Source organism: Lichenostomus cassidix, chromosome 5 (genome assembly GCF_008360975.1).
Source record: "Lichenostomus cassidix isolate B80296 chromosome 5, HeHo_3.0, whole genome shotgun sequence".
Taxonomy (NCBI): domain Eukaryota; kingdom Metazoa; phylum Chordata; class Aves; order Passeriformes; family Meliphagidae; genus Lichenostomus; species Lichenostomus cassidix.
Genome location: NC_139486.1, coordinates 39,931,901 through 39,959,770, shown reverse-complemented (window position 1 = coordinate 39,959,770; position 27,870 = coordinate 39,931,901). Strand labels below are relative to the sequence as shown.

Here is a 27,870-nt window from a genome sequence, read left to right as displayed (position 1 = left end):
TCAGGAACACCACTTCGCTTCGCTGCAGAGGGCTGGTGCTAGTGACAGTCAGTTCTCCGGGCCCTCCTTCCTCCGCGCTTCTTCCTCGACAGAGCACTCAGAAGCTGCCAGCCAAAGGCAGGAACTGCCCTGTCCATCCCCACGCGCCACCTCAGCCTGCAGACCCCCTCAGCCCTGCCCAAGGAGCCCACCCCTCTCCAGCTTCGATCGCCAGCTTCTCCATTCCCATGCACAGCAAACAGACCTGTTCAGGCAGTTCTGCCAGGAGCTGGTGGCCATTCATAAGGACATGGCAGATAGCATGCATGCTGTCAGTCAGAGCGTGGCTGACCTCTCCAGCCAGGTTGGCCAGATGTGCCAGACATTGACAGAAATACGTGATGGGGTGCAGGCTTTCCATAGGATACAAGATCCCAGTGTCATGCCAGAGTCCTGTCTGAAAGCAGCTTCCACTAAGCAGCCCCCCGAGCCCACTGCAGAGTCTAACCAAAACTCTCTAAAACAGACAGCTCCTGCACGGGCCACCAGGACACGAAAAAGAAAACACCATTTTTAGTCTGTATCATATAAAGTAAAGAAGGATGCCCCTTCCTGAGCTACTGCATGCTCACATGGCTTCTCCATGTGTATAAGTATTCTGTGAGGAAGGTCAACAGCTGACCCAACCCGTCCATTCCCCTGCTGGCTAACAGAGCAGTATGAATGTGGCATTTAATTGCAGGACTGGCCCTCTGCAATGGCAAAGAGGATTCTCAAATATTGTAGAGCTTGGAATGTGGGACATCTTTGGGTTCATAGAGATTAGGAGTTTTCACTGGCTTTCCCATGCTTTAAATGCTCTATAAACTAAGAGACGCAATAGAAATCATAATCTGGATCTCTTCCCATGCCTGCAAAATATTACTTACTGAGACAGCATGCTGTAGAGATCCCTTTGCAATCAACTCACAAATTTACCATACTACTGCATTCCCATCATCTTCCTGAATATCAGTATACTCAGTATGTGCAAAAATACAGCCTTATGACTCTAAAAACTCTGATGGATTGTTACTTTAATCTTTCATTGAGCAATAGTGGGCAGTCCAGGGTTTATTGTGGCTTACACACAGGTTTAGGGAGAGGAATGCAAAAGCAGAGCTTGTGCAGGGAAGGGAAAAAGGCACAATTCTGAGGACAAGTCTGAGCACTGTGGGGTTTTAGACTGTGGAAAAAGGGCAGCAATGGTATAGGCCTGGATCCTGCAGTGCCACTTGCAGTTACGTTAAAGAGTTTAACTTTTGTTTGCTCCAGTCTGAAACCCCTAGCTACCTATCACAACTGTAGTTAAAATACAACTATTTCATCATATGACAACATTTAAAGAGAATTGAATCATATTATTTTCTTGCATGTTGTCAAATCTTCAGTTTTGAACCACCTCACCCCTTCAAAATGTAAAAGACTGTACAGAAACAGCAAAGATGTAGGGCCTGCTTCTGACCTCAAACACAGATTGGTTTTGTTTCACCGTAATTCTGTTAGCTTCAGACCAGTTACTTTGCACTTAGTTTTATTTAGGGTGGGATCTGCATTATGTTCTCATAGCATGCAGAGTTTACAGTCTAAATTCACAGCTACATAGGTTAAAATCTTAGACATGTTGATTTTGTACTGCTTTCTTTCCCCATATGGACACAAGAAAGAACTGTGTTACAACATTTGAACTGCTCTAGAGCTGCATGAGGTTCCCATGTACAACACTGATTCTGAACCTAGGCTTTAAGTGTCACCTCAGGTGGTGATAATGTATGTGGTAGCTTTTTTAACGTCTGTTTTCTCCTTAATTTGCACGTCTGCATCTAGCATGCTGCCCCCGTCTCTGGAAAAACTTGGACCATTATCATGATATGCTTCAGCAGGGAAAAGGGCCAAGGTGTTAACCACACTGCACAGCCTGCTCTCCAGGCTGCCGTGTTGTATTTGGAGGTTGGTTGCAGGAAACTATTCCAGTTGATGAGTGGAATAGTTCATCATCATGCCATGTCTGGGCTACAGACTTGGCAAAAAAGTTACAGAAGCTTCAGTGGGAATTGAACACAGGCAGCACAGTGTAGCAGAAGGATGGCTTGTTTTGTGTGATCTTCAGGGTTATCTTTAATCTGTCTGTCCTCTGCTTTGAAAGTATGGTGCCCTAGCTTCTTTCCTGAAACGTTCATTGTATATCTGCTGTGTCAGGCGTTCCTGACATGCTTTTACTTTTTTTCTTTTCTTTTTTTAAGATGTTTTGTAATTCTAATTCACGTAATTTATTTTTAGTGGTGCAGTAAAAGGTTGCTCAAGGAAGTAGTGGTCTGGCAAGGAGAAAAGGCTCCTTTCTGAGGAATGACCCCACTGGTTTCATGCAGAGGACATTCTTTGTAGTGCTGATGCCAGACCAGGGCAGAACTTGCTCACCTTCACTGAGGATGTCTTTTTAATTCTGTTGCAGCATTTGTATTCTGCAAAAGTCACAGTCTCTCTTCAGATGAAGGGGAGATTGGGAAATATGGCAGAAGTGGATCTAATTTATGAATAGAGAGAACTGAAAAAAGGGTGATATGTATTAAAGATTTTCTGAGTCAATATAATGCTGCTTCTATATATTAATATTAGTATTTTTTTATTTTTATAATATTTGGTCTCTACTGGTGTTCTCCCATGGATATACTGGTAAGATTAGCTCCTCTGATGTTGTCCAGGGGGATCCCCTCTGGGAACCCTCAGGTCTGCAGAGGAGGAGACTCCTGCAGGTGCTGGGCACTGGAGGGAGTTAGCATCATTGCTGCTGTCAGTTTGCCCACACAGATGTGTTTAGAGAGAATCCTGGTGCAGGATGCACAGCCCTCAATGCAAACCTGCAAAGGCTGGGCACTGGTCAGGAGAAAGGACCTCTTTTACTATAAACTGCCTGATGTCTCCCCCAGTTTCCTCTGTGGACTATTACAGATTGGCCCAGACCTGGGGACGTATCTCCTGCCCTGTGTAGACGCCTTGGTGGAGTGGCTTTTCTGTACTGGCTCGCAAAGGATACTTCTTCCTGCACCTATCATGTTAACTGGCTGTTGAAGTAAGTGTCTGTGTCAAAGCAAACTGCTGTGCTCAACCCCAGTATCTCCATGTCTTGTACATGCTGAAAAAATCCTCTCTTTGAAAGTATTTTTGTTAAGAATGCAATAAATATATAACACTTTTAACACAGCTGCTGTTGAGTCGTTTGTTTCTCTCATACAATTTTTGCCTGAGCTGGTAACAAGCCTGTCACAGATGTGGTTCACCTGGAGACACTTGGCATCAGAGCACTGAGGCAGGGTTTGCATGTATGGCATCCCATGGCATCAGCCTGGCAGGAGGCTGCTTTCTGGAACAGGATCTCCTGCCCTGGCTCTGCACCTGATGTTGCTTTGGGAGAGGCCATTGTCCTTTTCCCTGTGGTGCTCTGCCCTGGCAGGGTGTCACTGGAGCATCCCCGAGGCCAGCCAGAAGGTGAGCAATGGCGTGGGCAGCAGGGAGGCATGAGGCAAGTCCAGGGGGATAGTGGAGCAGAGAAGGGGAGAAGCCTGAGCCTCCCTCCCGCTGCAGAGATCTCCTTCCTCTTCACTGTCTCTTCTGGGTCCTCACCAGAGGCTCTATTCACCTCTGGGGGAGGAATGATCCCAGCTGCCAAAACTTACCTTGACATTTTTCTGGGCATGCTCACTTGGCCGTCCCAAAACTTGGGAATTTGGTGTCCTGAGTGGGCTGTGGTTTAGGAAAAAGCAGACAATATTTACCTGCTGCTAGCTAGAGAGTCCGTGGGACAGGTGGTCCTGCAGAGCAAGGAGCTGTGCCTCTGACAGCTATGGGGTTGGGTTGATCCAAGCCCCAATAGCTGCAGATGGGTCATAAGTGGTCTCCATTGGTGCAATGGCTGGTCCTGCGTAGCCTGCTCAGGATCTGTGGTGTTCTGGGGGCTGGCCTGTCCCAAGGACTAGACAGGACATTAAATGATGGATTTGTGGCTGGTGGCAATGTCTCTCTGCAGGACCAGGCACAGCTGACTCTACTCCTCTGGGGATCACGGTTCCTTGGGAAACCTGCTCTGCAAGCAGGGCCTTGCCCATCAGTGTGCAGTGCTTGGGTCAGCCTAGCCATGCCTGTCCTGGGTGTCCAAACCAAGGCAGCTTCCTTGCTTCAATCTGAATGGAGTATTTGGCATTGGGAGGGGGACTGGGCACTTTGCAGCCTTCGCAGGAAGGGTTGAGTTGTTCAGGATGTGAGCTCTTTGGCCTTGGGATGTGTGTCAGTGAAGGCAGATGATGCAGTCTTTCAGCAGGTAGCTTGTGCCCCTGGTTCACCAAGCTGGCTGCCCTTTGTGAAGCAACTTTTCTGCATCCTTGGAAAGCATCTGCCTTTCAGCTGTGGTGTGCAGTGACACTAAGTGTCTCAGGCCAACAGTTGGAGTCTGGGGTTTGTGCAGTCCTTTGTAACCTGTCTTTTGTGCCTCTGGGATACTCGAGCCTGGGGCTGGGGCAGTACTGGTTCAAAATCGGTTCGTTTGTGTGCATGATCTCATCCCATTTACCTTACCTCAGGAAAGTATCACAGATGGAAAGCTTCCTCTCGAGGAGTGTAAACCATTTGCTAGCTGGGAGTGGCTGTGAAGAAACATGTTTGTGACTGGATTATTCCACAAACTGTTGAGGGCTCTTGATGAAATAGGCATTGCCGGTGGCTTCAGGAGGCTGGATGAGCAGCTGGGCTTGTGCCCTCCAGCCTGCACTCCCCTCCCAGCTCCCTGCTGCTCCAGGAGGTAGCCAGAGCCACAGGATGTGGGCAGCAGAGCTGGAGGACGCTCTTGGGCAGAAATGTGGAGGGCTGTAGAGGCAGAGCAGCGAACAGGAAAAGCTCATGCTTAACAAAATACTTCATAATAAAAGTGAGCTCTTGTGGGAATTTCTAACAAGGCTCCCCATTTAAAGCTGTATTTTCTACACTTCACTGTCAAATGCAGTTTGCTGGGAATGCACCAGACCATCATGCCACTGCTCTATGAATTCCTCGGTGCCACTGGCTGTGGACATATAGGTCATGTATGTTGTATTAAGGATCTCTGAGTGACTTTAGGGTAGTAAATCTTCATGGGGGCAGCCTGGTCCTTTCACTGCTCTGTTGTGGACAGTGGGATGCAGAGCAGGGTTTCTCCTTAGCTGGTGCTAGGAAGCATCCTGACATTTTGTGTGGGCTGGAGAGAGCATCCTCTAGGATCTCCTGTGCTGCAGGGCATCAGACTGACCACACCACATTGGTCTGTCTCAAGGGTTGTGTATCTCATGGCTGGCTGAATGCCTGATACACCTTTTGAGAAGTGATCACGAACACCCAAAATCATCAGCCTGGCAGCTGTGTGCTATTGCAGTACCTCCTTCCCACTGCCTTGGCTCAGGTCTTTCTTCCTTCTCAAATACACAAACTGGTACTTTAAAAGTTCCTTTGCTTTGTTATCAGAAGTAAATGAGGGTTAATAAAAGCCAATTTTGGCAGTACCAGAGCCTCCTGCTTAAATAATTACTCAAGATGGCAGAGAATCCTGGGTAGCACACATTAGAAAAAATACAACTGCTTGCAGGCACATGTACAATTGCTTAACATTGAAACCCGAATTGCTGGAGCCTCAGGCCGTCTGAGACACTGCCACTGCAGACTTGTTTTCTGTGTTTTATGGGTCGTTTCACCAAGTTTGTGACCTTATGTGTGTGGGTTAGTGTGATCATGTGCAAGTGGGCTTGTGTTTTTATCTGTGCATTCACATGGCTAGAGAAGGGAAGAATATTTAAGGAAAATTTGACAGATTTCTTAAGCCAGAGAAATACCTGTATATACATTAGGGAACTTGGGCAAGGACTATTAGCAGCAGATGTCAGAGAAGCCATATGCCACTCACCTTTGTTGAGGTTGCTGCAGCAGGGAGTGCTGAATAACAGGCAAATAGCATAAGAGAATAAGCTTTAACTATGAGCTGTTCAGGTCTGCTTTGGGGTCTGTACATTCCATGATGGGGCTTCCTTCTTGGGTAGGTATTGTAAGCTCATGCTGGTGGCAGCTGGAATCAGTATTACCAAGCCTTTTTCATGTCCTCTAGTGAGAGCAGGAGGAGTGTGAGAGCAAATAATATGACCCTAGCAGTAGATCTCTGTCTTAGCAAGTTGCACAGAGGGCCAGTTGCTTGGTGTGGGAATAAATACATTTCTGCTGAGCTGAAATGTAGCTGTTTTAAATCAGGAAAATAAATCTCATGCCCTGGAAGGGATCTTTCTGTCAGCACTGCCAGGAGATCCCCACAATGTGGTGCTGGGTTTTCCACATGCAGAGTTGTATAGTGTTTTTATGCCACACCCTGCTGAACTCCAAAGTGCAAAACCTTCCAATACTGACATGTCCTTGGACAACCAGCAAATATTGCCAGGCACATTAGGTATCCATGTTTGTGTCCTTAGAATCTCAGTTCTGCATGCCTGAGACGAGAGAAGCAAGCAAATCTGTTACCAACCTAAAAAGAAGGTAGTGTTTTGGGGAAATAGGCAGAGGAACCCTGCAATATTTCAGATATTCTTGAGAACAAGGGAGGAAGCCCAGGGATGTGGAGTGACAGTGGGGAGTCCAGAAATCCTTATTTCCATTGCTAGGCAAAGATATTTATGCCCGGGAGAGTCTGTGTCACACTTGCTGGCAGACATCCCTTCAGGCTGGATGTGCATTTTTGTCATCTCTTCCCCAGCAAGACAAGGCCCCACTGGCTTAGTGTTCCCTGGGTGTCCATGCTTGTTTGCACACCATTGCTTGTAACTCCATGCTTTCCAGTCTTGGCTGTGTTGATGGCTCTCTCTGAAGGTCATTCTGGCTTCCTCATGGTTGTCATTCTGATGCAAGGGGGGACCACAGGAGAGAAGTTTGTGCTTCATGCCTGCCTTGTCCCCTCACCCTCAGGTACGTCGTCATCTCCCGGGAGGAGAGGGAGCAGAACCTGATGGCCTTTCAGCACAGTGAGAAGATTTACTTCCGTGCCTGCCGTGACATCCACCCTGGGGAGAAGCTACGGGTCTGGTACAGTGAGGATTACATGAAGCGGTTGCACAGTATGTCCCAAGAAACCATCAACAGAAATTTCACAAGTGGTGAGTGCCTTCCCTTTCCATCCTCTCTCCTGGATCCCCTTGGGCTGCCCCACAGTTGGGCCAAGTGTGGTGGGTGAAGTAGGTTTTGCACAGGCTGTGTGAGGAGAAATGCATTTCTAGAAGCAGAGCATCTCTGGGTGAGAGCCTCCAGCTCTGCCTGGCATAGATGGATGGGTGTACAAGGAGAACAAGATAACCAGTCATAGAGATCATGAAAGAAAGATCTGTGCTGTGATGTGTCATGTCATGTGTTGTGTTGTGCCACGTTGTGTGTGTGTGCTGCAAGGGCCTGATGCAATGCCCAGGGATCACAGAGCACCCCTGTCACAAGAATTTCTGGCCTGAAGATTGCCAAGCTGATGATGCTACAAGACAGCATTAGGTTTTTCCTCTGAACATGCTGCTCTCTCTGGTTCCTGTGAGCAGTCTGAGGGAGCTCTGGATGGTTTTGTGTGCATATGAAAGAGATTTCCTCGGTGTGTTTGTATGTCCATTTTCCTCGTTTAATTTATCTCCTCTTTCTTCAGAAAGATAATTTGGGATCAGCGCGACATCAGCTAGAGACTCCTTAGTCTCACAACCTTAGAGTGTGTATACAACGTACAGGAGGCTTTGTACTTTTCAGACTGATTCTTCCTTGGATAAAAATTGTTATCTTATCTAAAGAGTAGCAATGTTGAAACAAATCCAGCAGTCCTTTGGGCCCACGTATTGTCAGTAATATAGGAAGCTTCAGAGGAAAGCAAAAATTCTTAATGCATCTGTTCATCTGTACAATGCTGATACCTGAAGTTAATTAGGAGCATTTCTTTCCAGGCTAGATGCAGAATGGCAGGGCCTCAGAGGGGCAGCCACACTAAATATAACTTTGTAATTATGATTCCTGAGTGTATTATTACACAGCTGCTGTTGCTGCCTTGACTTGGTAAAAGGTGTCTCCTCTTCAGTCATGGGGTGGACAAGATGTCCTGAAAAAGCTGGTTATCTTTATCACCTTAGGGTTGTTATGCACTTGCAGTGTTACATCTTGGTGGCTGTACTTGGGCAATTCCCACTTCTGAATTGACATTGGTATGAATTTGGTTTTTTATGTTAATGAACATCAGTGAGTGATTAGGTACAGGCTGAAGTGATTTTGCTGCAATAACATGCACACATTAGTCATCCAGATGGCTCAGTGCTTTCTGAAAGTACAGCAAGAGACAGTCTGTGCCCTTGGAGCAGCTGCTTTGCTGCTGCAGGGGCACCAAAGCTACGAGCTATTGCCCTGCCATGCAGACATGCCTCTAGTCCTGGTTTGTCATGGCTTGTGGGAGCCAAAATGGTAACTCCCAGCCTTCTCTGTGCTACAAGTGTGGTGAAGATCTGCCGCAGGACTCTCCAGAACTTGCCCAATGCACCCTGGGGTAGAAACCCATGTGGCTGTGGAGACCATTCCAAAAAAACCCTGGCATCTTGGTGAGCTCATCCTGCTCCAAGCTGGGCTCAGCCTGCCTTCACAAAAGGGTGCAGAGACGTTGTTAAATTGGAGCATCACCTGGGCCATTGCTAGACTTGCGAGAGACATCAAAGCCTCAGGTGGGAGGACACTGGGAGGGGATGAGGAAGCAGCACAAAAATCTGTTGAGTCATTTTCTATTTAAAAGATTTCAAATCCCTGCAGATGAAGAGAAGTGGCACATTTTATTAACTCACAGAAAAAGAACATGGTTCCTGGGTTTTGTTTCTGTTGATACTTTCTGACCTGCCTCATCATTGGAGTTGAGACCAATAATATGAGGGATCGTCTTGTGATTTCTAGCTTTTCCATAGGGCTGAAGCACTCGGCTGGTTGGGGGAAAAATCACCAAGAAAGAAGAACCAGTTCTCTAAATCCCTACCTCTCGCAGTAGTTGCTGTCCTCCATAACAGGGGAAATACTAAGAGAGAGACTGAAAGCTTTGTCCATAGAAATTCTCATCAATGTGTTGAAAATGAGTTCTGTTGTTATGGATCCACTAAAGAAGTGTCTGGGTTTCCCAGCCACTGTTCAAACCCAGTGCAAAATCCCATCCATTCAGGCCAGCCCTTTTTACAGTGCCTTACTCTAACTGTTTCGAGTCTTGCATCTTTCCTGCATTCTTAGAATTGCTCTCCTTAGAGAGGGAATGGTAGCTTTTGCTCCATAACTCTTATGAAAGCATGAATACACTTTAAGCAAACAAAACCAAAAATCAGCATAAAGCAGCGTCTTGTTTGGGAAGCCATCAATGCTTGAAGTATTTACAAGATAGAAGAGTGATGGAAATTGAGCCAAACCTATCGTCTTTTGAATTTCCAGGTAAGGAAATCTGGCTATTCCCTTTATTTTAAGCAATTAATAATTTGTATCAGGTTGCTTTTAATATTTTTGTTTCGATTTCTGAATGGTCATGCTCTCAGACTCCACCAGGACAAGCTAAATGTCCCATCCTTGGAGGGCATTTACCCGTTGTAGCTCAGTTGACAATGTGTACCTTAGGTTTTAAGTGTGCAAGTTGTTTTTACTCCTTTACCTTTGCATTTCTGGAGCAGTCTCCAAACTGAACGAGAGTAAAGGAGCTTGCAAACTTTGTGCCATGGCGTGCACAGACACTGGGGTTGTCATGAAATGGTGTAAATCTCTCGCTGCACTGCTGTACGCTTGATACCTTTTACCAAGTCAAAACAGGCACAGGACTTCCAGCCAGCCAAAATGGCACTTAGGCTCTGGGTATAGGTTCCACCATGATCAGTCATTCACCTCATAGTCCTCTTCCAATGCAGGTTGGTTATACCTTTAGGTTAAACAAGCTGCCTGTAGTTTCTCTCCTCTTTGAAGTGTGTGGGTTCTACTCTGCTGTGGCTACCCAGGACTGTCTCTGTTTTTGCAGACATGCCCATTAGCAGGGCTTCTCCTCTTGCAAGCCTCGGTTTCCACTGAGTTGTGTCAGTTCCCTGGCTTGTAACATAACATGCAGACCTGCAGGGATTCAGTCTGCCTTTTTGTTCTTTTTTGTTTGAGTTTTAGTTTGAGGGATGTTGCTTGGTTCCCAGTGATAATCCCCACCCCTCATTTTCCATTCTAGGAGACAAAATGTTACAGAGTGAAAAGTCAGAAAAGAATGTAGAAAATCAAGAGGATGCAAGGGGAGTACTCCAGTTCACCACCTTAAAGCAGGGGAAGAGCCCCTACAAGCGTGGATGTGATGAGGGGGAATCCCATCCCCAAACAAAGAAAAAAAAGATTGACCTCATTTTCAAAGATGTTCTGGAGGCTTCTTTGGAGTCTGCCAAGTATGAAGAGAACCAGTTAGCAACAAGTACACCACTTTCCATCAGAAGAACATCTAAATACCAGGCTGAAGACATCTTTGAGCAGTGTGGCAGTGCCATGCAGCACAGCTCCCTGAGCCTCAGCAGAAACCAGAGCGAGAGTGAATGGAAGGTCCCTCACAGTTCCTCTTTCATCTCAGCCAGGGAGATGGGTTTCCTTGAAGATGAGGAAGAAGAGCCCCTGTCACTTAAAGCAGACAGCCCAACTGAGTTCTCACTGGCCTCTGCACAAGGCAACTCCCATGAAATCCCCACCACATCCTTCTGCCCCAACTGCATCCGGTTGAAGAAGAAAATCCGGGAGCTGCAGGCTGAGTTAGACATGCTGAGATCTGGGAAGTTACCCGAGGCACCCGTGTTACCGCCCCAGGTACCCGAGCTCCAAGAGTTCTCAGACCCCACAGGTAAGCCTTGCCGAGTTAGAGCATTCTCCAAACCCTGCCTAAGGAGAGTAGTGAGATGCCTGTGTGCTGTGTACCCATCTAAAGCATTTTGCTCCAAGTGTTCAGGTGAACCCGTGGTTCCATGGAAGGTTCTTTGTCAGGTTTTGTGACTGGGTGGGCCAGGAGCTGGTGCTGTGAGTACAGTGGAAAACACTGTGTGGGAAACACTCTGTATGACAATATGCTCTATTTGTTGCCATTGTAACTGATAATGCACTGCCAATAAAAAAGACATTCCATTGCAGTTTGTTTGCTGTATTTTTGATGCTTTCTCTTTCAGCGGAAGCCCCTCTACAATGCCTCACATGCTACCAAGAAAGTATGAATGACTGTGGTAACACTGAAATGTGCTCTCTTTGTGTATGAAATTATGTCCTGCTGTGTCCCTTGTTGGAAATCCCTCTCTGTTTCCTACACTGCCTTAACACAACCATGTGTGCCTCTCTGAAGATATATTTCATTTCCTCCAGGAACATGCTGTCAAGCAGCCAGGAGCCTTCAGTAAAAGGAATATTTGGGTCACACAATGTATTGTTCAAGTGACCAGGATGTAGTGTCCTTTCTTGCTGTTCATTGTGGCATGTTGGAGACAAAGTTCTTATGCAGAAATATTGATCTCTTTTCCTTTCAAAGTCAAATTCTGTTCATAAAGTAGTGTGGGCAGGAGAGGGGAGGTTGTGGCCAGCTCTTTGGGCAATGCTCTACTGTCACCAGTAGGATGCTTCTCCAGCTCTGCCACTTTGTAAATACCATATTTTTTTCTTTTTTTAATTTTTTTTGTTACAGCTTCAGAAAGCATCATCTCAGTTCCCACCATTATGGAGGACGATGACCAAGAGGTGGATTCTGCTGATGAATCAGTTTCCAATGACATGATTGCTGCTACAGATGAGCCTTCCAAGATGTCTTCTGCAACGGGCCGGAGGATACGGCGCTTCAAGCAAGAGTGGCTTAAAAAGTTTTGGTTTCTGCGATACTCCCCAACATTGAATGAGATGTGGTGCCACGTCTGTAGGCAGTACACAGTGCAATCCTCTCGGACTTCAGCCTTCATCATAGGCTCTAAGCAGTTCAAGATACACACGATAAAGCTGCACAGCCAGAGCAACCTCCACAAGAAGTGCCTGCAGCTTTACAAGCTCAGGATGCACCCAGAGAAGACAGAAGAGATGTGCCGAAATATGACCCTGCTCTTCAATACAGCCTACCACCTGGCCCTGGAGGGCAGGCCCTACTATGACTTTCGGCCTCTGGCAGAACTACTGAGAAAGTGTGAACTCAAGGTGGTAGATCAGTACATGAATGAAGGAGACTGCCAAATCTTAATTCACCATATTGCCCGGGCTCTCCGAGAGGACCTGGTTGAACGCATCCGGCAGTCTCCCTTCCTCAGCATCATTCTGGATGGGCAGAGCGACGACTTGCTTGCAGATACGGTTGCGGTCTATGTGCAGTACACGAGCAGTGATGGGCCTCCAGCAACTGAATTCCTGTCTCTTCAGGAACTTGGCTTTTCTACAACAGACAGTTACCTCCAAGCATTAGACCGGGCTTTTTCCAGCCTGGGAATACGATTGCAGGATGAGAAGCCAACTATTGGCTTGGGAGTTGATGGTGCTAACATTACTGCCAGCCTGAGAGCCAACTTGTTCATGACAATCAGAAAGACTTTGCCCTGGCTTCTCTGCCTTCCCTTTATGGTGCATAGGCCCCACCTGGAAATTCTGGATGCCATCAGTGGGAAGGAACTACCATGTCTGGAGGAGCTAGAAAACAATTTGAAGCAGCTGCTCAGTTTCTATCGTTATTCTCCCCGACTCATGTGTGAGTTAAGGGTCACTGCTGCCACTCTGTGTGAGGAGACCGAGTTCCTGGGGGACATTCGAGCGGTGAAGTGGATCATTGGGGAGCAGAATGTGCTTAATGCTCTAATCAAGGATTACCTTGAGGTTGTGGCCCATCTCAAAGATGTCAGCGGCCAGACCCAAAGGGCAGATGCTTCTGCCATTGCCTTGGCCCTCCTGCAGTTCCTGATGGACTATCAGTCAATTAAACTCATCTACTTCCTGCTGGACGTGATTGCTGTGCTTTCACGCCTTGCCTACGTCTTCCAAGGGGAGTACCTTCTTGTGTCGCAGGTGGATGATAAAATAGAAGAGGCCATCCAGGAGATCAGCCGGCTAGCAGACTCCCCTGGGGAGTACTTGCAGGAGTTTGAGGAAAACTTCCGTGAAAGCTTTAATGGCATTGCTGTGAAAAACCTGCGGGTGGCTGAAGCCAAATTCCAGTCGATCCGAGAAAAGATCTGCCAGAAGACCCAGGTGATCCTAGCCCAAAGGTTTGATTCCCGCAGCCGGACATTTGTGAAGGCCTGTCAGGTATTTGACCTTGCAGCTTGGCCCAGAAGCACTGATGAGCTCATGAGCTATGGGAAGGATGATATGGTACAAATATTTGAACACCTGGAGACAGTCCCATCATTTTCCAGAGAGGTTTGCAGAGAGGGGATGGACACCCGAGGGAGTCTGCTGATGGAGTGGCGAGAACTCAAGGTGGATTATTATACCAAAAATGGTTTTAAAGACTTGCTCAGTCACATTTGTAAATACAAACAGAGATTTCCCCTCCTAAATAAAATAGTTCAGATCCTCAAAGTCCTTCCCACCTCTTCGGCCTGCTGTGAGAAGGGGCGCACCGCCCTGCAGAGAGTGCGCAAGAACAACCGCTCTCGGCTCACGCTGGAGCAGCTCAGTGACCTGTTGACGATTGCTGTTAACGGGCCGCCCATTGCCAACTTCGATTGCAAAAGGGCACTTGATAGCTGGTTCGAGGAGAAGTCAGGCAATAGTTACGCGCTCTCAGCCGAAATGCTGAGCAGGATGTCATCTCTTGATCAGAAGCCGATGTTGCAGAGCATGGACCATGGCTCTGAGTTTTACCCTGATATTTAGGAAGGAATGCCTCAAATCAGATAATTTTTTTAATCTATACTCTAAACTTTGATATATTATATAAAATATATATATTATCTATATTAAGGAAAAACCCACACTGAAAATTTAAAAGTTAAGACGATGTGCGTCTGATAGAAGCTAAGCAGAATTTTAAAGATTGAGACAATGTTTAGACATTTACTGGTGTCTCCAACCATGGCAGCTGCAATGTAGGTGGCAACATTTCATTCTTTAGAAGCATGTGCTGGGGCCATACTCTACATGTTCGAACCTAAAAACCTATAAGCTAGACAACGGGTCTTTTGTCAGCCTCATCCTCCTGGCCGTTTCCTTTGTATGTATGTTGTCAGTTTGCTGGGTTGTTTTTTGTTTTGTTTTGTTTTGGGGTTGTTTGTTTGTTTGTTCATTTGTTTTCCCCTTGGTTTCAATCTCTGCCTCTCTTTCCATTGTTCAGTCCAGTTTTTGAGCCGTTCGAGCCTTTTATTAGCAACCGTCAGATTTCTGATTTCCGACAGAGCATCCCATGTGTTTATGTTGTCCGCAGCTCCCCAGTTCTCTTCAGTTGAGTGGAATCTTTCTTCACTCAAGAGATTACTGATAGGAGAGAAGGGCTTGGGGCATGATTTTGGGTTGTTACTCTGATTTAGAAACAAATGCCTCCACTAAACTGTGATGCCCATTTCTCAGTTCTCCCTACCTTTGGGCTGTAGAGTAATACTTGGCTTTCAGCTCCTTTTGTGATAACCATAGTACCAGTCTATCATACGTATGTTATAACATGATGTCATGTGCAGACTATAAAATAGCAAAATAGAGAAGGCAGGGGGAAATTTTTGCATTTATATTTTTATATTGTATGAGATAAATATATATATATATATACAACTATTCATTCAAAACCAGGGCTGCTGTGGAAGCTAGACAGCCAATGAGTCGACAGCCACCTCTGGGCAGAGATTCAAAGGCTTAAAAAATTATATTCTAATTTACATTATTTATACTATGTCTTTATAATCCTAGATTGTTGTGGGGTTTTTGTTTTGTTTTGTTTTGTTTTGTTTGGAATGACTGAAAGAAAAACCTGCTGCAGTTTCGTGGCAGGAGCTATCAATGCAAGATTATCTTGGATTATATTCATGTGTGATGTCCTACAGAGGTTCACTTATTCTCTTGTGACCAAGGTAACATGTTCCACAGCACAGCAGACTGATGACAGCAGGAAGAAGGGATGCTCTGCCTCTTCCTGTGAAATATTTCTTCCTTTCTTGAAGAAATACGGAGTCCAGCTGAAATGTGAATGGGGGACTTGCACCTTCCATCACAAAGAGATTGTTTTGTGGGCTTGGGGCTCTTCTTTGTTTTATTCTTTTAAAGTAAACAAGCTCCAGGCATCCACACAATATCACTTCAGGTTAGAAAAGAAAAAAAAAACCACAAAAAAACCCAACCAACCAACCAAAAAAAACCCACACAAACAAAAGGTGCAAAAACTCCACAGATGCTAGTGCCTTGCCCTGCTGATGTGGCATGGACAGCACCAACCTTACCAGACCATCGTGGGAGTGAGACCTGTTGTCCAAAAGGTGTCCAAGCCAACATGTTCTCACTTCCCAGAGGGATGAGCTTTGTGCCAAGCTGTGTTGTTTAGAAACATGATGGTGGTATCAGCAACACTGAACCTTTCCTTTCTCCTGTTAACCCCCTGCCCTTGGTCTTGGTGCTAAGATATCTCTAGAACCATTGCTGCTAGTTGATAGCTTTTCATTTATATAAATATATATATATATATATAATATTATTTTATTTTTTAAACTTTTTTTTTGTTTTCAATGGAGATGTAGCATGTTTGGAACCGATCTCTCTGAGTCACTTTCACTGCCAGGGTTCACGCACTGTCTTCCCCAGGAAAACACACACTTCTACCTAGGTCTCACTCACCTCCTGCTAACCCCTTTGCCTTCAGCAGAACTTCACAGCCAGCACTGGCAGAGGTGTGCAGCCAAGCCACTACAGACTGGTTCAGCTTTCAGACCCCACAGGAACTGCTAGAATGGTGTTGGTCAGGGTTTTGGAAGTGTTTGCCTCTGTCCCTGTAGGACTGAGGAGGGACTGAGCCCACCCGAAGCACTAATGGTGGCCTGTCCTTGTGTCCTGACACTGCCCCTCTGCTGTAAAATGGGGCCTTTCAGTCTGATGGTCCGAGTGGAGCAGAGCAGACCCTGTGAATGTAGCAGTGAGGGCTGGTCAGTACCCTCTGTAGCACTTATCCCTTGCCTTACTTCTGACAGCACGTGCAGCCTGGGGCTGGCTCGGGCAGGACAGGACACCTGCACCAAGGCCACCCTGCTGCCAAAGTGCCACCAGGGGTGCAGGCACTGGGTGCTCTTCCTTGTGGTCCTCATGGAAACCTCACAAGCTAGGTCAGAGCATCACACAGGGGCATTGATATGACACACTTAGCAAGCATGAAAAATGGCTTTGTTTTCGTGTTTTCCTGTTTTTCCTTATAAATTATGCGATCAAATTGACGCATTCATCCAGAGGAGTAAAAATTAAACTGGAAACCCTCTGCCAGCTGTGCAGACTTGGGTGGTTGTTTTGCCTGACCATGAAGTAGGGATCTCTCTATACACGGTGCTTGTAGCTCTCCAGGCCTGGTGGATTGGCTCTGTTCAAGGCGCTGCCACAAAGCTCATGGAGCTGCTGCCTGCCAGGGAGGTGGCAGGCTCTCTCCCTTTTTAAAACTTGAGGAGATGTGAAGAGATAAAAAAGACAGAAAAATTGCTGCTATGTTAGTTTCTGACTGGTGATGGGCAAGGTGAGCATAGATCATAGAATCTGTAGAACTCCATAGCTCTTTCCAGGTGGAGGGGGAAAAATCATCTGCCTTTCTGTTCACAGCAGCAAAAGCTCCTTGGCACAAAGGCCCATCAAAGTGCCTGGCCCCACATGGAGGGAAGGAACATTTGGGGACAGTCTCCAGACCTTTGGAGAGCGGAATGCTCCCCCAGAGCTTGTGCTGAGCAGCCTGAGAGGCCAGTTTACAACTCCTGATCCAAGCCTCCTAACTCTTGCCACTAGGGAGGAAAAGGCACGGTAAGAGCTGCCAGAGGTCTGTTTAGAAATGATTTTTCCAATTTGTCACTCCTTCTCTTTGGTTCACTTGCAAATCCTGCTCTCATCAGTGACACCTTTCACTGGCAGCTCTTACTTCTAATAGTGTAGTGAAACGTGCAGCATGTTGTGGTTTTTCTCCAGGCAGCCAGCTGACAGAGTCAGAGAACTTGTTTCTATTGCAAATATGTTTGCAAACCGTGATTCCCTGTCACTGGATGTTGTGCATGTGCCCTTTCCCACACAATGGGAAGGGTCAGAGACCCCTTACATTGGTGATGGGGTTAGACAAGAGCTTGGCAGAGCACCTGGCCCAGCCCAGCCCATCCCATCTCAGCTTCTCCAACACAATTCCCTGTTACCTGCATATCAGAAAACAAACCTGGCCTTTATCCTCGGGTAATGCAGGTGCTTTGCAATCTTTCTCTTCAGATTTACCTGCTTATCTCAGATCTGTAGCTCTTACTTTCATGGATAGTCTCTGGATGGAAACGTGACTACCAGCATAGGCAAGATAGGGAGGAGGGAGGAGTATCAGTGCAAAGCACCCCTGGCTTCCCAGTGCTCCCCAGCCTTTCCCAGGAGCAGGTGCATTTCTGTGCCCTGTTTGCCTGTGCCCAGCCTGGTGGCAGTGAGGCCAAGAAGCAGCAGGCATGAGGAGAGCTCAGTGAGGTGCTGAGGCAGGCCTCCTTGGCTCCAAGATTGCCATGTGTCGGGTTTAATCAATGCCTTTCCTGCTGTGCTGAGAGAGCGAGAGAAGTTGTTTTGAACGTGTTGCTCACAGCATCTTGAACTGGTTAGGCTGCAAAGACAGAGGGTTCCGTTTTTCTCAAATGAGCTCTTTATTGTCTCCTTCCCCTGCATCTGAGCTATGGCATCTGACTGTGAATAATGCACACTTCTCCAGACCCTCGGGTTTGTATTTCTAGCCCGTGGGATTTTTGGTTGCCAATTTCCCTTCCCCTCTTTTTGCTCAGGCTCCTTGCCTCTTTTACCCTGCTGTGAGGCAGAAATCTGTGAAGCACATTTAGACATGTCCTTCTGCAGGACTCGCCGGTGTCCGCAGGGGTCTGGGCCCTCCAGCCACGAGACCGACCTCAGCAGGGATAATCCTCACAAGAGACCAAAGCTCTTCCCATACCAGCAAAAGCACATGAAAGTTTTGGGGGGCTGTGAGGGGACCCGGTGGACAGAGTCCTTGTGGGTCGTCTGCCTTGGGTCCTGAGCCAACTGCAGCGATGTCCCCCATGCTGGTCACACTTTTGCTGGTATGACTGCTCAGATGTGATTCAGGCTCGGTCCATCTCTTTCTCACAGCACAAACTCAACCAGATGGCCCATAGGGTCTTTGGAGTCCTCCTCTTTTCTTATCTCGTGAGGATTGCTGTTTGTTTGACCAGTGCCTAGACAGCTGGCTTGCAAATAAGCAGCAGCAGCCTCTGCTTTTGCAGATTCTCCTCTCAGCCCTGTCAAAAGAGGTCTTAAAAGCAGAGAAATGGTACGTTAATCCCCCAGCCATTGTATCCAATGCAGTAATGCCTATGCAATTCCTGTCTCCCTTGGAGACACATATGATGTGTGTGCATGTAAGCTAGTGTATGTATACAGTACATATGCATATGGTCTATATATTGTATATACGCACATCCCAGTACATATACACACAGTGCATAAGATTAAAATCACGTGCTTATATATCTATAAATGAAATCCTATATATTTATATATTTCTATGTTTTCGATAGATATAAAGATATAATATAGAGATAGACTCAACCACCCTTGTGTAAGGCTGGCCCTGTGTTCTAGCACAAGGCATGTAACACTGAAGACTTTGGACTTTGGGATGGTTTTAGCCATACACTGAGGCCTACATTTACTCTGTGAGAGGGGCTTGGCTGTGTTTAGGGCAAGGGGTTTCCTTGCTGGCATGTTAACCAAGTGATAAATAAGGTTTGTTTAATAGCAGAATGTCTTGGTAGGGGAAAATGCTTGAGTGTCCTCCCAAGAAAGCCTCTTGCTGAGATCCCATGTGTTTACACTTCGACAGATACATATCCCACCCTCATATGCACTTTTGTCTCTCTGCACGGATGCGGTTGGCAGCTGTGGGCACTGGTGCCATGGAAAAGTGGCTTTTTGCTGTTCTGCCCGGTGTTCCTCAGCAGTTGCCAGCACACTAGCAGGGAGAGCCTGCACTGGCCATTGCTCATACAGCACCAGCAGGAGTATGTGTGCACTTGTGGGCATTGGTCAGTGCCACAGCCGTGGCGCTGGGATAGAGGCAGCAGGACAGCAAAGGCATTACCGAGGGGAGGAAGGGTTGTGCCCACACAGTCGGAGGTGGCAGGGATGGTGTATGGAGCTGGAGCAGTGCAAATGAGAAGGAACTGTGAAGTTGGAGTGATAAGAATGAGAGTGTGCGATCCCCACCGGGAATGCACATTCAGCTCTGCTGGGTCAGGCTGGCCGCTGTTCTGCTGCAGAAGCCACTCTGCTCCCTCAGGTCTCACAGCCACTCCTCAGCCTGTGAGCAGCCTGCCTGGCCAGGGGCCCGGGGAGGCGTTCTGGACGAAAGGGAATGATGTGCTTGTATGGAAGGCATGGTCGGTGTCACACGTGTGCCTTTGGGCCCCAGCACACGGCCTACGGACCTTGCCAGGCTGAAGCACCAAGGGGTGCAGCCTTCTTACTCTGCCTGTGCAAAGAGACACCTGTTTTCCCATGACCAGCATTTCCGTGCTTGGATGGGGGTGGATCTGGGCAGTGGATCAGCCCTCCCTGAGTATCTGCTGATGCGTGTGGGATGGACAGCTGTCTCATCCCTCCATCCCTCCCTTCACACAGCCACTCATAGGACATTGGCCCTGCTGCATCCTGAAGCCTTCGGCTGACACCTGAGAGGACCCGAGAGGTGCCTCTGGCAGGTCTGGCAGCAAGTGGTCAGTCAGAGAGCTGCTCCCCCACAGGAGTTGGAGGGAAAACATGGAGGTTTGCCTTTGCAGCTCTGCATCAGGCCTGGCAACCACTGCACTCCTTGCCGTTTGTATTATTTGTTGGCTTTGGTCAGGAGGGTGAGTTGTAATTCCGACATCCGAATGGCTCGTTACACTGGTATTGCACGAGCAGATGCTGTGCAAACTCCCCCCAAGCCCTGTCACACACCTCAGTGCCCTCTCCCAGGCCTCTCTCCTCCACACAACTGGTAATCCACCTCAGCCGCCCCTGCCCGGCGGCGGCTCCCCGCTCTGCTGCAGCCCCTGAGCCGCACGGCGCTGGCGGGGAGCTCTCGGCACCTGTTCCTCACAAACCTCAGAGACAGTTTTCTCACTCCCAGCCCCCTCCTTCCGATGCCACTGACGCTCACGTAAGCTCAGCCCGCGGCCTGGCCTCCCACCCGCCCTGCTGGTGGTGCTGCTGCCCGGCGAGGGGCTGCCATGCACTGCACCTCATGTCGAATAAGCTCGCTGGGCTACGCGGGGGAACCATGTCTCATATGCTGTAATGTCCCAAATGCTACAGGAGGGCTACGGAGTTTTCTGCCAGTCATGGCATCCTCACAGACTCACCCGACAGTTAGCAAAAATGCATTTCTACTTCCAGAAAATGAGGTTTTGTCTCAAACCTCTCCACATCCAAGCACAGCCCTGCTGAACTGTTTCAAGCGATCTCTCACCCACCCACTCACTCACCACACACCTATGAAATGAGAGAAAAATATCTAGACGTCTATTACTACATATGTATTAATATGTTAATATCACTCTTTTGGAGAACATTAAAATGTTATTACTTTACAGACTATGCTTTATAGTACCTGTGTGAAAGGACCTAGGACACTGGATACGAATAGAGCTATGTTGATATATCATAGTATGTACACGAGAACTTTCCTTTTGTCATATTATCCTTGTAATGTAAAATGATTGTTAATAAAAAAAACATTTAAATTTATCAAGCTGGGTTGCTAGTTCATTAAGTTCTTCCTGGAGGTTAATGTCATTTCCCCCAGACCAAGGGCATCTGAGGTGATGCACTCCCATTTCCCCCAGCCAGGGACTGTAAGGAGCAGATCCAGTGCTGATTAATCCAGAAGGGTCAGTTGTAGCCCCTTGGGGTGCTGGCAGTTCTCCCTCCTGGGTGACTGGCTCCCTGACATGCTGAGTGTCACTGCAGCCCCTCGAGATCCTCACCTTGGTGAGCAGGTCCAGCATGTCCTGTGATGGAGCTGCATCATTTCCCCATGGGCTGGGTTATCCTGGTGCTGTGCCAAGGCTGCAGCAGGCAGACCTGGAGCGGGCACCTGCCAGCAGCCCAAGGCTGCTCTGGGTCAGCACTGGCGCAGCTATGTCAGCACATGCTATTTTGGGGTAGGGATGCAAAGCGGGTGCCCTTGAGGCTCTGCACTCCCATTCTAGTCAGGTACAGTGCCATTATCATTGGTTTTGCTGTGGTGGGCTGTGCTTGTAATGTGCATTGACAAAACTGTATATGTGTGCCTGGTTTGGTTTGAAGGATGGAGAGACTTTTCCTGAGCTCTAAATGCTCTAAACCCAGGGGAAGCTGGGCTTTTTCTATCCTTAAAAGAGAGGGCTGGCTTAACTTTGGATTCTTCTTCTTTGACGTGAAGTTGTGCTTGAGGCTGGGCTCGCAGTGGATTAACTAAAGGTGCAACTTTTAAAACAGTTCGATGTAATGAGTAGCTTTGTACATAGATAGTCTTCTCTCTGCTAAATCATTGTGGGCAAGAGAGCCAATCTCTGAAATGAGTACATGTGTCCATGGATTAGCTCTGGGCTGTGGGCTGTGTTTGCTGACCAAACAGCTGAAAACATTGCCTCTTGTGGGCTGAGTCTTGCTGCTGCTGGGGATATACCCCACAGCAAAGGCACCACAGGTGCTATGGATCATCCTTCCTTCACTGCAGGTCAGGTTTGCATGGCAGTGCGAGCAGGGACAGCCTTGCAAAGGTTTAGTCCATCCCTGCTACTGGGTGGCAGCTATAGATAAACAGAAAACAAAGCCATTCCAGTAGCTCACTCAGCTGTAAATGTGTCCATGTGGCAGTGGAGGGAAGCAAAAAACGCAGGAGCAAGCTGTGCAGCTGATGATGTGGATCCTGTGTGTGGCGCTGCATACTGTGAGTTCTGATACTGATAGTATTGCTGAGCTTCAGTATGTAGGGATGGAAGCGTCAACAAGACTGGCTCTTTAATCAGGTGTGAAGGAATCCAAGTTTTCCAATTGGTCCTGGGAATGGATACCAGTGGATAAGCAGGTGTTAGATGAAGTGGATGAGCACCCCTCTAGAAAAGGTTTAATGCAATGGACACATTATAAAAAGGGTTTAGCTCCCTGTTGGGGCTCCATAGTTACGTGGATGCTCATAATTTTGGGCTTTACCCTGATGCCTAGCCGTGTTGCTCTGGAGGGTGTTCGGGTTGCAAGGTGCCAGTGCCACACCACTTGCCGGTCCTTGCAAAGGAAGGGAAATTTGGGTGGAAATTCTAGCTTTGAGGGAGGTCTGGGCTTAGACAGATATGGGCCTGGGGAAGCATTGCAGATCAATCAATCCCCTCAGGTGAAGGCTGTGCAGAAGCGTTGGTTTCAGAGTGAATGTCTCCAAATTCTAATGGAGAGTAGCCACAGGGCCTGGAAGTGAAAAAAGCCCCAAATTAGTCATCCATTAGGTCCAATAAGAAAGGTTGTTTTAGTGATTTCCTCAAAGTCCACTTTATCAAGCAGTCCACATATTACATTCAGTTTGTCATTTTCTGGCAGCTTTCATTGTAGTGATTTAAAATCGCTTATTTTTGAGCAGTAAACAAGCCCAGCAAAATCCTGGTGGTTGTCAGGGCTTAGCTGCAGTTGGGTTTTTCTGGGCACCTGTCAGTCAGCAGTGAAAACCTCATCTCTGGGTTTTTGCCTTTGCTAGTCAATTGACAGCATGAAAGCAGGACAGTGCTTCACTTTCAGCAGCTCAACCATGTGTTAAGGTTCTGAGCTGCTTGTGAAATGCATTGCTGCATTGTAATTCATTTCCTACAGGCTATTTTGTGCTGTGGGCTCTTGTTAGTCACCCTTGGCAGTGATCAGCCTCCTTGCTGGTAACTTCAAACCAAGAGCTTAAAAGCAAGATCCCTTCAAGCAAAGTGCATGATCTGAGCTTTTGTCAGGAAGGGAAGCTTGCACTAGGGCTACAGGTGCCCTTCATTTTTAGGACCACTGATTCTCATGTCAATTTGAGTGAAAAGGAAATTGAAAAATTCCTCTGTGATGGTTGTCATAGCATTAAAGCCTGATATGCACTTCCCCAGCTCTGCTGGTGTCCTGGATATGGTCCATGGAGATGGCTGTTGTTAGCAGCTGGCACTAGAAACTTGATTTAGCAAAAAATCTGAACATGTTGTTTCTTCCTAGAAGCAGGAGCTGTGGAGCCTATGATGCCAAGAGCTTGCAGGCATAACCAGAGGGGGTTTGCAGTACTTCTTGAGGTCTGTCTTCCTTATCTAACTCTCCTGAGGCAGAAGGAAAAGCACATGGGTGGGTTTAAACAGGTGCCCCCTAAGATGTTTAAATCAGAGGGCAGGGGCAGGTGTCTGGGCAGTGCCAGGTCCATCTCTGTGGTGGCACAGGGGACCAGAGGCTGTTTCTGGCAGAGCTGTCACCATACGCCACACGGATGGAGCCACAGCTCATTTACAACGGGCTCTAAAAATATCTGCAAGATAATCAAAGGCTCCCACAGCACAGCATATGTGCTAGCTAGACTTTTTGACTCTGAAGTTCCCTGTTTGAAGTTGTTTTGATCAAGGAGAAAAACAAGTGTGCTGTCTGCATGGCTGCCAGACACCCTATTTCTGGGGACATTGATGGTACCTCTGGAGGCATGCAGGGGTGGGAGAGCCTTGCAGAGGTGCCAGGGCTGGGATGGGGAGCCACGTGCAGCAGGGCGTTAGGGGTTGCAGAGCTGAGCTCCAGGGCACCACTGCAGTTTGTGGTGCTCAGGAGAGCTGTCTGGAGAACTGGCTAGGTTGTTGGGTTTAGGTGTGACCTGATTTCTCAGGGGCATCCTGGAGCCCTGTCCTCACTGGGTTTATTCCACATTCAGTGATCACTAAGAGTTCAGGGGTGTGGAGGAAGCAGCTGCAGACCTTCAGGACTAGCACTGGCAATGGCTGTGATACAGCTGCTGGATTAGGTGCTACTCTCTCGGCAGACAGAGGATTACAGGACAGTCCCAGTTTAATTTTTAAATACTGTAGGGGGAGAAAAGCTTATAATAACTCTGCAGTGACAATGAACAGCAGGGTTAAGAGAAGAATGGTTCTGTGGTAGCTATTGCTGCTTTTCAATAAGCTGGATTGGGAATTACTGAGTATCCCTGCATGAATTCCCGAGGCAGGAAGGATCATCCCTGGTAAATGCACCACCCGTGTTCAGGCCCCTGTGCAGCAAGAATACAGCCTTTCCCTTCATCTCGACAGCAAATTCTTCAGTGCCATCAGCCTGGCTGTGCAGCTGACAGGCACCCCTCTTTGCGAAGCCATCAACAGCCTGGGGCTCTGTAGACTGGCTTTGTTTTTCCTCCTTGTGCTGTAACACTGACTACGATGGGTGAGAGAGTGCCCCCAAACTGTCAATGAGGTAAATACTTCCTCCTCCTGATCCAAAAATCTGTTTTCTTTTACTTTTATGTGCAGGTTTTGATCTCTGTATCTTGTTAGGAACCTGCTAATTCTGGTGATGGTATTAGGTCAGACAAGTATGTTTTCCTCCTTACAGATGCATGGTTTACAGAGTATCATCAGCACCAACTTGAAAGTAGTGAGATTGGCAAAAAACAAATTAAAAAAAAAAATCTAAATTCACCTGTTAGTTTTGTTTCAGAGATGGAGCCAGTATCTGGAAGGAACCTGATTCCCAGATCCCATTCTCTAATCTCCTTGCAGCTGCTGGAAAGCCTTTAGACCTTTGTTTAGCTGCCACCTTGCCGAAAAAGCCAACAGATTTCCTGTGCTCGTCCAGGACTCTACTGCTGACTGTTCCCTTCTCATCTATAACCCATCCCTTGATGACACCCTTCAGAGGATCTTCTGTTGACTCATCCCAGCACTCTGTGCCCCTGACATGAGCTGCAAACAGAAGGGATTTACCATAGAGTAAACAATGCAGACACAGTGTTGGTACAGCTCGGAATTATTTACTTGCAGTGTTTTACACGTTGTGCTGTAATATTAGACACAATGGCTGAGCATCACGCTCTGGTTTTGTGCTTTGGATTGTGAGAACAATAGAGAGTCTTGACAAACAATATCTGTTTCTGTACAATAAACACACTGGGACACTAAAGGACCAAGTAAGCAGAAAAGCCCCCTCATGCTGGAAGGCCATAAATCACTATTTCACTTTGCTACTATTCTTGTGCATATTGAAAACAAGAGAAATAATATTGTGTCAAGTGTTACTATTTACTCATCATGCTTATCTTTCAGCAAATGAATCAAATACATTTTAATACCTAGTTAAATTCTGAAACACATAAAAATGCTGTCAAAGCTCTGTCCTTCAATTCAATGTGACTTCAGACTGACCTTCCAAAGAGTGCAAGAAGCATGGTCCAAGCCATTTTAGCTTCCAGCTCTTATTAAATGTCATTGTAGTTATCTTAGACATCACAAAAATTTTGGCAAACCTTGGGCTGTATTTCTAGAGCCCAAATTACAACCTACTTCATTTTGAAAAAAGAAGAGAGGTTTTGGACACTACTGCCAGATAATACTGACAATGGATGCTAGCAAAATGCAAGGTACAGCTGTTCAAAGTGTTGAAAGCCCATTGGTACCTGGGAGAATAGTTGAGCCTGAAAATTTTCCCAGTCCTGTTGAAGGGAATTTTCCATTACTTTCTGATGTATTACCTCTTTGCAAAGCAAATCTGTTTCTTATCACCATGCAAGGGTATTTGGGACAACAATTGAGGGGAAAACTCTGCTCTGAAAAAATGTTACCCTTACAGGGCACCAGCTGTAACCACTCCCTTTACAACCGGGAAGGGTGCTGAGGGTAGTAATGAATCTAAAACATCCCAGAGATATATTAGTGACTATTAATGATTTGTGCTTATTAATCCTTCTACTCTAGCACAAATTGCTTAAAATTAACCTCGATACTTTTGTGGGACGAAGATCTAGCTCTGAGGGCAGGTTGAGGCAAAAATACGTATGGCTACAGTCTATTTTAAAAAAGGAACTGCTTAATGCAGTCACAGGTCATTTCCTCTGGCCTCTCAATCCCCTCCTCTTAACAGAGGCCACATCAGGAGATCACCTTTCCAAGGCAAAGCTGGGTACAATACAGGAGCTGCATTTCTCAGGTTGTTTGGGTTTTGTCACTGGATGAGGGACTTTGAATCCCTGTCCTCAAACTCACCTCTGGCCTTTAGTGAAAAGGATCATTCATTCTGACCAGGTAGACTGCCCCACACCGTCCTTTTATTTATTTTTTTTTCCCCTTTTCCCTCTGTCCTTCCTTCGTTCCTCCCTACGGTCCCTTCACTTCCAGCTTCTTCATGTTAATGGTTATAGCAGGCAAAATTATCAGTCCAACCACTGATTAGCCCCTGGGGACTCCAGTGGCTGCTTTTGGTCACACACATATCTTAGGAACATTAATTGCCATAAATGGGGTTTTTTTTGCTTCTTCTCTAATAATACAATTTATAAGCAGCATCCTTTAATTAATACAGAGTGTTGCTTGCTGATGCTCCTGCATTCTCAGCCTCAGGAGCTGAAAACCATGGGTCTGTCTGGCTCTGTCCTTATCACACTTCAGTGATACTTGGACAGCCTGAGTTGCTGAAGCTGCTGGATACAATGGCATTTCCAAATACTTCGGATTTATCTTCATGACATTGTCACCTACCACAAACATTCCCAGCCATTTGTCTGCTGGGCCAGTTCATCCCCTCGGCCCTTGGGGTGCTGAGGCTCAGGGACACACAGGTTTTGCTGCACAGGATGTTCGGAGGGATGAGGGCAGACTGGAATGCGGTGACACACAGCTCTTGTTAGCAGAGTTCCTGCCCCTCGGGTACCACACGTACACAGCATTCCTTATCCTGTTACGTGCCCACTGTCAGCCCCTGCGAGTGGCTGCCTCCTTCCTGGGACACCTGGCACCCTTTGTTCAGGCTGTGCTGATGGGAAGGTACATTCTTTTGGTGCTAAAATGCCAGACAGCAAGAATAATCCAGCCGGGAAAGATGCATGCATTTTCCCTCTTTCTCTTTTTCCCATTCAATCCCATTTCAGCAAAGGAGGAAACAATGCCGTTCATTAACACTGATGGCACCACTTGGCTCCTAAGACAGATTTGTGGTTAAGTAGCGTGTATACACGGATTTTTCTGCTGTAAAAGAGGACATTGTTTTGTCATTGCTAAATCAGATTCTGAGGATATATGCTTTTAAATGCCATAGGATGGATATCTATTACAGGGTGTGCCAGAATCGCCAGGGCACAGGCAGATAATGCTGTTTACAATCAGTCATCAAGATGTTATAAAAGGATCAGTGAAACAAGCAGGACGCAGAACTAGAGGAGTTGGCAGCAAGGCAAATATTTGGCCCTCCAGGCTTTCCAGTGCCAGCCAAATAGCATCATACCATGAAGTTATCCTTCTTATCATTATCCCCCAAAATCACAGTGCTGCCTGGAACCTATATATGATCTAGGCCAACATTCCAATGAATTCTGCACTTCAATGGAAATAATTATTCCAAACCTATAGGTATATCATGATAGGCAATCAGGACCACAGTAAGCGTTAAGAATACACTATCAACTAGACCCCT

General features: G+C 47.0%; 1 protein-coding gene across 5 annotated transcripts in view; it reads left to right on the top strand.

Annotated features, from left to right (window-relative positions):
• PRDM11 (PR/SET domain 11) overlaps positions 1 to 20,970 on the top strand; it is a 49,930-nt gene extending 28,960 nt beyond the window's left edge. For 2 of the 5 annotated variants that reach the window (XM_085062599.1, XM_085062598.1), the window contains exons 6-8: positions 6,985 to 7,172; positions 10,259 to 10,909; positions 11,735 to 20,970. In XM_085062599.1, the coding sequence (XP_084918725.1) occupies positions 6,985 to 7,172; positions 10,259 to 10,909; positions 11,735 to 13,899 (3,004 nt within the window). In that variant the 3' untranslated portion in view covers positions 13,900 to 20,970. Of the gene's footprint in view, positions 1 to 560; positions 3,089 to 6,984; positions 7,173 to 9,060; positions 9,493 to 10,258; positions 10,910 to 11,734 lie in introns of those variants that run through there. The other 3 variants (XM_085062602.1, XM_085062603.1, XM_085062601.1) reach the window with 3 other exon arrangements.
• Positions 20,971 to 27,870: the final 6,900 nt, after the last annotated feature.